Source organism: Stigmatopora nigra, chromosome 13 (assembly GCF_051989575.1).
Source record: "Stigmatopora nigra isolate UIUO_SnigA chromosome 13, RoL_Snig_1.1, whole genome shotgun sequence".
Classification (NCBI taxonomy): Eukaryota; Metazoa; Chordata; class Actinopteri; order Syngnathiformes; family Syngnathidae; genus Stigmatopora; species Stigmatopora nigra.
In genome coordinates this window covers 13,295,678-13,305,677 of record NC_135520.1, presented here as the reverse complement: position 1 = coordinate 13,305,677, position 10,000 = coordinate 13,295,678, and the positions used below count along the sequence as shown (strand labels likewise).

General features: G+C 41.3%; 1 protein-coding gene across 7 annotated transcripts in view; it reads left to right on the top strand.

The window, feature by feature from the left end:
• syne3 (spectrin repeat containing, nuclear envelope family member 3) overlaps positions 1-10,000 on the top strand; it is a 107,230-nt gene that overhangs the window by 80,682 nt on the left and 16,548 nt on the right. For 6 of the 7 annotated variants that reach the window (XM_077730907.1, XM_077730900.1, XM_077730903.1 and 3 more), the window contains one exon: positions 2,145-2,264. The exons of the other annotated variant lie outside the window; for it this stretch is intronic. In XM_077730907.1, the coding sequence (XP_077587033.1) occupies positions 2,145-2,264 (120 nt within the window). The remainder of the gene's footprint in view (positions 1-2,144; positions 2,265-10,000) is intronic. 7 annotated transcript variants of the gene reach the window in all.

Here is a 10,000-nt window from a genome sequence, read left to right as displayed (position 1 = left end):
ACGAGGAAGCAGCAGACAAGATGATCTCGCGATCGTCTGTCCAGTTTTACAGAGAACCGGCCGGGCACCCTGCCCTGAATGGTCTCTGGGCGTGGGTCGGCTGTGTGTACTCGGTCTTGGGCCGACTGCGTGCACTCGGCTGTGGGCCGGCTGCTGGCTGGTGGCACCATGTGCCACCACCCGAGGAACAGCGACTGGGATGCGTAATTAAGCGTGTAATGTACCTTGTGTGCGTGAGATTTGAAACATTATTTATTTATCGGGTTTTCCTTCACTGAGTGGCTTGCTAACCAGTACAAATCCATTGTCCGTTGGTTGGGCACCTCGGTTCTAAAAGACAGTTCAATGTGTTACAGTAATGGCATGTTTATAAAGGTATTGAAGAATATGTAACCATAGTTCCTGTTATGCCAGACCCTTTATTTATTTACAGTGGTACCTCGAGATACGGGCTTATTGTGTTCCGGGACTGAGCTTGTATGCCGATTTACTTGCATATGAAATGAACTTTCCCATAAAAATGAACTAAAAATAAATTAATTCATTCCAATCCTCTGAAAAAAACCCCACCAAAAACAGCATATTAGATTGGAAAAACATTTTTATTTAAATGACATTTTTATTAAAATGACTATCACAGCCAAAATGAGCGATTATGAGATGCAGGACAACACAACTGACCCACTAAGAAAATACAAGTGAAGTCTGCCTGTCATTTTCTTTTATTTTTTAATGTCTCTAAAATACACGTGCACAAACTGCAGCCTTAGTGAAATTTTCCTTAACCCATATTAATTCATTCCCTGTCCTCATTTTAGGACAGCCTGTAATATTTCGATTCCTGCTGGTGAAAGTATAATCGTGAGTGCGGATGTATCTCCGTGTGCCTTACGGCTGATTGGCGATCAGTGTGTAGTCTTTCTTTTGCCTGAAGTCAGCTGGGTTATGCTCTAGCAACCCCCGCAACCCTTTCGAGGTTGTGCTGTATGAAAGATGAATGAATGAAATTTGCAAAGTAACTGTTGGTTGGCTAGGAAGGCTCTGTGTCTGTATGCTGCTTTTTTCTGTGCCATTGAAGGCCTTTCAGACGCTGTCCGTAAGTTTTTTGAGTGCTTAAAGCAAACTGCATTCATCGTTTTTCATATTTGGCCCCAAGAAAATTAAGTCTATTTAATTCTTCATTTATGTTGTGTGGTTACGTGTCTTTTTAGATTTTCTCACTTTCCAAAAATGTGACTCTGCCCTCTACGCCCTTTCACAATAATAGAAAATGTATTTGTTTTTCAGTTTTAATGGGTTTATACATTTTCTGAAATCTTTTTCTTTGTTTCTCACATCTTTTATAAAAAGTTTGTACATTTCTAAAGGGTTTAGTTGATATTACATTGAGAACCATGAAACCAATTACAGAATATACATGTAAAATGCCACTTTACTTCTTTTTTTTTAAATCCAAATTTTAAAACAATTTCTAGAACGACTTTCGTAAGTAGAAGGTACTAACCATTTTTGAGCTGCGGCACACTTTGTGCATCAAAAATTTTACAACGGACACCACAATCTGAACACGTTTTAATTTAAAATTATGTCGCCAATATTAACATTTAGTCATTCTCATCAAAATATTATCAGCAGGAATCACATAAACCTTCATACATTTTTCCAATGTATAATTTTTCACACTGACCTAATGTCACCAAAAGTTGATGTCAGCGCAATCTGAACAACTTCCGGTCCGAGTAATGCAAAGAATGAAATGTCGTGCTTTTATTTTAATTGCATAATTTTAGGAATTTTCTCCAAATATAATTTATGTCCTAATATTAAGGAAAATAATTTTGTGCTCACTCAGACTTTACGTCGCCAAAAGTTGATGCCCTAGAAACCAAACAACAAAAATAAGCAACAAAATTACTGTTTCACAATTTGAATCTTGTAATAGTGAAATCAATAATTTAACGTTCATCGTGTTTTGATTTCAACCTTGTACTAGTTAATTTTTAATGTCTTTCTATTCATATTCATTTTTCTCTCTGAATATTACACTCTATCACAATTTCCCGCGGCATACCTGACGATTGCTCACGGCACACAAGTGTTGGTTGGGAAACACTGACTCAGATGAATTTTACTGACTTTCCCAGGAAATTATTTCAAGAAAAAAAAATTTTGGATATGCCAACATTTTAACAGACGGAATGATTCCAATTGAAGGCCCCCAGCCTGACATTCTGGCTAAGAAAAGTCAATCTGACCAATTTAAGGTGAGTTCAATCGAAGGTAAGATTTAATCCAGTCAAAATTTCAACAGTAAATTTTCCATTTATATTTCAATGGCTTAGGGACTGAATTTGATGGTTGAGACGTCCCTGAGCCACAACTCATCGTCCTTTTTTGTAAAACAAGCCAAAAACAGCTTTAATCCCAGTTCGCTGTTGAAAAATATTGCAGTAATACTCCTGAATGATGTCTCAAACATGCGTGTTGATTTAGTTTTTTTTTTCTCTCTGTGTAACTTGTCGTATTGATTGTCCATTGCTTTCACATGTTTTCGCCTGTCCTATTCCTGTCAGCCTGTCTGCTGCCTCGTGTGTCATCCACTTGTATTCCATGTCTCGTTAACCCATGTGTAATTAAGTCTACGTGAATGAGAGGTGGTGTAACAATAGCACTGTTCTGGATAGACACTACACTTTTCCCTGGACCTCGAACTAATGGTGTCGGGATACAGACCCTTCTTTCTGCCCAGAGAGCTAACCGTCATTATCATCACTGCTGTTTACACACCACCGGATACTAACGTATCAACCGCCCTCTCTCAACTACTTGACACTATGAAGAATCACCAACATGCCTACCCAAGTGGAACGCAAATCTTAGCAGGAGATTTAAATTCGGCAAATCTCAAAACTGTTTTGCAGAAAAACCTGAGATGTCCAAAAAGAGAGGATAAAACTCTGGATCATGTTTAATCTAACACCAAGTCTGCATTCAGAGCCACACAGCTCCAACAGTCTGAATACCTCTCAATTTTCATGGCCGCAGCATACACCCCCGCAGCCAACAAACAAAGCCCAAAAGACCAACCATTACCACCTGGCCTGACGACGCCCTCCCTGTAAATATGTAAGATTATAGCATAAGGCTAATTCCCATTTTCAGTCCCTTGTGCAGGTTGAAGATAAAATCATTAAAGCAATACAGAACAAAACACTAGAAAGCAGCATGGAAACAATTAGGCATACAGATGTAGCACGTGTAGGCAGTGTTGTGATCACAATTTTGTTCATGCAGCAGTCAGGCTTTAAGATGATTGGCAAAGAGTTTCACAGACAGGAGTTCACGTATTGTAAGATGATTGGCAAGGAGGTTCAGAGACAGGAGTACACTTATTGTAATTGGAATTAAGATCATGGTATGTGAGGCACGGAGAGAGGTGTTTTGGCTATATCAGTGGTTCTTAACCAGAGACAGGAGTACACTTATTGTAATTGGAATTAAGATCATGGTATGTGAGGCACGGAGAGAGGTGTTTTGGCTATATCAGTGGTTCTTAACCTTGTTGGAGCTACCGAACCCCACCAGTTTCATATGCGCATAAACCAAACCCTACTTTAGTGTAAACGAAAATAAGATTTTTTTCAAAGTCAAGATACAGTATTTTCACACCTATAGTGCACATTTAAAGATCTATTTTTTCTCTAAAATGGTCGATGCGCCTTGTTTGGACTAAATTCTAATTTTTATATGACCCTGACCGCTTAATTGACGGGTATTATTTCTTGCCGACAAGCTACTTATCGCGATCAACCCAGCAATCGTTCACCCTAGAAACAGTCTCCCCGCGCATTCCTAGCATTACAGTAAATCCATTCAAAACACCTAGGCGAGTGGCAAGGCATTTGACTTCCATGTGCTCGTAGTGCTTTTAACCCTCAAAAACACTCTCAATACTCCAAGAAACAGCACATTAGAAATGCCTGACGTGAATGACAACAGAATACGGGTGTGAATGCTTGGAAAATGGATTGAAGCCATGGATCGAACACAATTTAACAGCAAGGAGGAACAGCTCTCTGGACGGCTTCGGAGATGGGAATGTCGGATGGCCCCCAAAATAGAGGTTCCATGCAAAGACAGGCAGGCAGTGTCACACTTGATCATTTGGGAAGGATTGTCAATGCCTGGGCGAAAGTGCTGGCGATCCTTGTAGTTTGAGCTTTTGTCAAAGCTGGAATCACTATTACGAAACACCATGACAAACACGCTGACCCTGGCAGTGTTATGGAACCCAGCATATTTGGCCAATTATTTATGTTTGTTACAGAAGATGAGGACTTTGACAGTTTTTTTCTGGATGTTTGAATACTTTGACTGATTTTTTGTGTGAGTATATATAAAGTCAATAAACCAGTGGAGCAAGTGGTTAGCGCGTCAGACTCGCGGCTCTAGGTTCCTTGGTTTAAATCCAGGTCCTTGGTTTAAATCCAGGTCTTGTCCATCTGTGTGGAGTTTGCATGTTCTCCCCGGGCCTGCGTGGGTTTCCTCCGGGTACTCCGGCTTCCGCCCTCATTCCAAAAACATGCACGGTAGGCTGATTGGTAACTCTAGGTATGGATGTGAGTGCGCATTGTTGTCCATCTCTTTTTGCCCTGCGATCGGCTGGCCATCGATTCAAGGTGTCCCACCGCCTCTGGCCCAGAGACAGCTGGGATTGGCTCCAGGACTCCCGTAATGACTATAAAGCGGTTCAGAAAATGAGAGGGGAAAATTAGAGATTATATGTACTCGCATATAAGCCGCTTTTGTCGGACAAAAATGATGTCTGAATCTAGGGTACGGCTTATATGGCCATAAAAACACAACATGCACGACGAAACGCAAGACAATGCAGCCATTTACGGCCATTTATCTCAAAATAAAGAAAAGATAAACATAAAATGCTACACAAAATTACGTCTGTGGATACAATTTAAGGAAAAAATTAACCGTTTCTTACATAAAACGTGAGAAATCTCACTTTCCCGTCACTTCTCGCACGGGGCACGGCCATTTTACCGTAGGTAAACGTGCTCAGACTGGCCAGACGTAAGTACACGTGTGTCTGCTATTGCTCGCTCGGGGCGCCGCCATCTTAACGTCGTCAAACGTGGTCTGACCGTAGCTCTTTACCAGTAGTTACGGGTGATCGAAGGTCACCCTCTGCAGTGTTTTCCCGTCGGCTTTTGTGCAGCTTGAGTGCCACACTGACAGCGTAGGTCAGCATACTCTCAATGGCAGACCAGCTAGTGGGTGTTCAGTTGCTCCTTCCTGACTACTCTCAGGAAATGTGGCTTCTGCTGCGCGTTCCTGACAAATTCGGTGCTGTTTGCCGCCCAAGTGAGATCAGATGACATGTGGACTCCCAGGTATTTGAAATTCTACTTGCTCCACATATTTGCCGTTAATATACAGGGGCGAGGAAGCAGCCTTATTCCGTCGGAAGTCCAGAATGAGTTCTTTGGTTTTGGAGATGTTCATCACCAAGTTTTGAGAGCGGACCACTTGCTGAGTCCAAGGACCTCATCTCTGTAGGCCGACCCATTCTCCTCTGTGATCATCCCCACCCCAATTGTATCGTCCGCAAATTTCGGAATTGATGTCCTCGTGTAGGTCTGCGGTCTTGTGTGTGTAGAGCGAGTAGAGTAATGGATTCAGCACACAGCTTTGCGCAAGCCGGTGCTGAGTGTTTGGGTGGATGAGAGGTGGCGACCCTGCCACATGCTGCGTTCAGTTGACCAGAAAGTCCTCAATCCAGGAGCATGTGCAAGGTGGGAGCCCCAGTTTGGCCAACTTGGGGATAAGAATGTCCGGTCTTCTAGTGTTGTTAGGTTCATTAATAATTACCTTCGTCCGTAATTATCAATAACTGCAGGCAGACATCTTATTCAATTATTGACATTTAATTAAATAGAAATGGATAACAATAGGTAATACCTCCGAAGGGGAGAGTTTCAGCAAGTGTCTCCTTACAACTTCCAAACGTCTCCTCGAATAGACGTTTTCGTACGCCTCTTATTGCCATGAATCAAAACAATTTACAGAGTTGTTGATCATTCCATCACGTATGAGTAAAAACAACATCTGGGACTACAATAACAATCAAAGTATTTTACCAATAACAAAAACAGGAGACTAGACCTAACAACATTTAGATTAGAGTAATTATACAACTTCCTTGACCTATGAATCATATAATATTATCATAATCATATAATGGTTACATACAGAAAAACCCGAAGTGCACGGTTACATAGCTATAACAACATTCTTGTTATTGGCCGAATAGCCCTGGCCTCGTCACCAAGGGCCCACCAAATCTCAAGGACCCAGATTGGGTGGATTGTTTGTATAACCATCCTGGAACAGGCCGTCCAGGTTAAAGATGACTTGGCAATACTTGTGACCTCGCAACACTTTGAAAATAGAAAGAGAATGATTTAACAAAGAAATGAATTAATACAAATATATTTATAATAGTAATACAGAATAAACCCAACAAGTGTTAAAGGCTGAGCTGTAGGCAATGAAAACCATTTGTTCCGGGACTGAGCTCGTATGTCGATTTACTCGTAATTCAAATGAACTTTTCCCAAAGAAATGAACTAAAAACAAATTGGTCTGTTCCAACCCTCTGAAAAAACACCCAAAACAAGATATTGGATTTGATTTTTTTTGGTCTAATTCGCCCTCTATTAACAAAGTAACAAATACCTAGTGGTTTATTACTACTAAAATGTGTTTAATAGTACAGTAGTACCTCGAGATACGAGCTTAAATTGTTCCGGGACTGAGCTCGTATGTTGATCTTCTCGTAACTCGAGCGAACGTTTCCCATTGAAATAAACTAAAAAGAAATTAATTTGTTCCAACCTTCTGAAAAAACCCCAAAAACAGGATATTGGATTGGAAAAAAGGTTTTATTTGTTCTAATTAGCCATCTACTAACAAAGTATCAAATAACTAGTGTTTTACTAATATACTAAAATGAGTTTAATAGGACTAAAATTAAATGGATTTCGCGGAGGGTAGAGAGAGACAGAGAGGGGGCGAGAGTGAGAGACTTTTTGCACGACAACGTGCTCGTAACATAAACTAATTTAAATGAACTTGGATTACGATGCAGACACACCAAAATAAATTGAATCTAACCTTGCACTAAACTTAATTCTAATTTTGTTTTACGTTTTTATACCTTTCTTCTCCTGGCCTTCACCCTGAGTTTCAGATGCAACCTATCGATGGTAGTTTGCTTTTGTATTCCCTTCTAAATATTCCGAAAATGTTGCACACAAATGTCCACAGAATAACCCGCGGCCACTTGCCACCGAAAAGTAGTATATACACCTCACGATCGCTCCGACATTCGCACTGTCTAACGGGAAAAAAAAAACACAGAAAAAAATGCAATGCTCCACCCAGTGCTTATAGAGGCATTACACGAGGGAGTTGCGACCAGAAAGACAGTGCCCATGATGTTCTTATGAGCAGCCTCTCGCATCCACTGTATGCTCGTATATTAAAATATGTCTCATATCTTAAGATAAATATTTGCCCAAAATTTTACACTTAACTCAAATTGCTCGTATGTCGGGCACTCATAAGTTGAGGTAACACTACTAGAATTATAATAGTACAGGTAAAATGAAAACATAAATAGAAATTAATTGAAAAAATTAAACCGCTCCAATTTGTGTACCAAATTGTCTAGAAACAAATTAATTCAATAGTGTAAGATCACCAACATTTTTTGGGTTCTTAACTGTAAACCAAGAACCTCCCATGGCTGGTTGTGTGCAAGGTTTTTTTTACATAAAGTTTCCAAAAACATTGCTTATGAAAATGTAAGCTTCCGCATGTTAAAATGTATTTGGTAATATTCAAATATAGGCTCAGAAATGTATGTGAGCGACAGGCTGGAAGCGGTGCTGGCGAATGGAGATTGGGCGCTCGGCGTTAATAACCGCCTTCCACACTGCAGGGTTTGCCTCCATCTCCGGGTGAACCATGCGGCCGGACTCCCCTGCCGTCCTCCTCAGCGACTCGTGAAGCCTGGCCAGACTTTTGGTTGCCCGGACGTTTAGTCGCCGGACATTTGGTCCCCGTTGGTCCCCGGTCTTTTGGTCGCCAGTCAAATGGTGAAAGAGAGTAAGTACTGTTGAAAACAGCTCTCAACAAGCTTTATTATCTAAATATCTACTGTTGAGTCATGAGAGAGAGTTTAATACCTAAGTACTTTTGAAACCAGCTCTCAAAATTATATTCGCAAGAGTTTAATATCTAAATATAAACTACTACTACTTTAAATGGTCATTTTTATCAAACAAATAAAAGTCTTAGTATACTTTTAGCCCAGAACTTTGACATTAAGACAAATAGCAATAAGTAAAATGTACTTATAAAGAAGACAAAGCAAATTTACAGATGTTTTTTATTGAAGCAGTAAAATATTAAACACTCTCTCTCATGAATCAACAGTAGATATTTAGATAGTAAACTCTCTCATGAATCAACAGTAGATATTTAGATATTAAACTCATGAATATAATTTTGAGACCTGATTTCAACAGTGCTTAAATATTAACCTCTCTCATGAATCAACAGTAGATATTTAGATAGTAAACTCTCATGAATCAACAGTAGATATTTAGATATTAAACTCTCATGAATATAATTTTGAGACCTGGTTTCAACAGTACTTAAATATTAACCTCTCTCTCATGAATCAACAGTAGATATTTAGATATTAAACTCTTGTTGATAGCTCTTTTCAACAGTACTTACTCTCTGTCACCATTTGACTGGCGACCAAAAGACCGGGGACCAAAGGGGACCAAACGTCCGCCTGACCAAACGTCCGGACGACCAAACGTCCGGGCGACAAAATGTCCGGGCGACCAAACGTCCGGGCGACCCAACGTCCGGGCACCCAACGTCCGGGCGACCAAACGTCCGGGCGACCAAACGTCCGGGCAAACAAACGTCCGGGCAACCGAACGTCCGGGCAACCGAACGTGCGGGCAACCAAACATCCGGGCAACCAAACGTCTGGGCCACCAAACGTCCGGGCCACCAAGTGTCCGGGCCACCAAACGTCTGGGCCACCAAAGGTCCGGGCCACCAAAGGTCCGGGCGACCAAAGGTCCGGGCCACCAAACGTCTGGCGACCAAACGTCCGTCGACAAAACGTCCGAGTACCCTGTGGAAAGCTCACACCACCGTGTCCTTGTCAAACATGAAAAAAACAACTGGAAAACCAATGAACAAAATAAAAGCTGACGGAGAAGATGGAGGGAAACAAAGACCACAAGACATTGGGAGAGCACATAGGAACATGTGTCCACAAGACGATCCGACCAGGACTGAAAAAAAAATTAGCCCATTCACAAGGACAGGTCACAGGAGAAAAAAACAACAGCACAACCAATCCCTAACAAGACTATTTTCCGATGAAGGCGTCTGGCGTTAGGTCATCCAGAGCTCGCATTTAAAAAAAAATCTGGGAACATCCACCCTCAGATCTCGCCCTTCCTGTCTGCCCAGAGGCCTCTATTTTTTGATAAGGGCAACGGGATCCGCCATGAGGTCGCACTTAGCTCGCACTTTGAAAATTTAATGGAAATATTCACCCTTGGCATCGCTACTCCGAGGCTCCTGGCTGTCCTGTCTGCTCAGAAACCTCTATCTTTGAATAAGGGCAATGGCATCTACACTCAGCTCCGCTACCCCGAGGCTCCCGGCCATCCGGTCTGCTCAGAGGGTTCTATTATGTGGAAGTTCTACTTATTAAAACTAACGCACTTGCAACACCTTTCTTATAACTAGTTAATGTCATCAGGTGTCTTAGGCTACATGATGACTGTCAAGTTGTGTAATCCCCTCAATTTTTTGCCCCAACTTGAAAAAGGCCCCGGTCTTCTCAATGCATGAACAACTCATTCTTCCTCCATTTTTGCAGTTT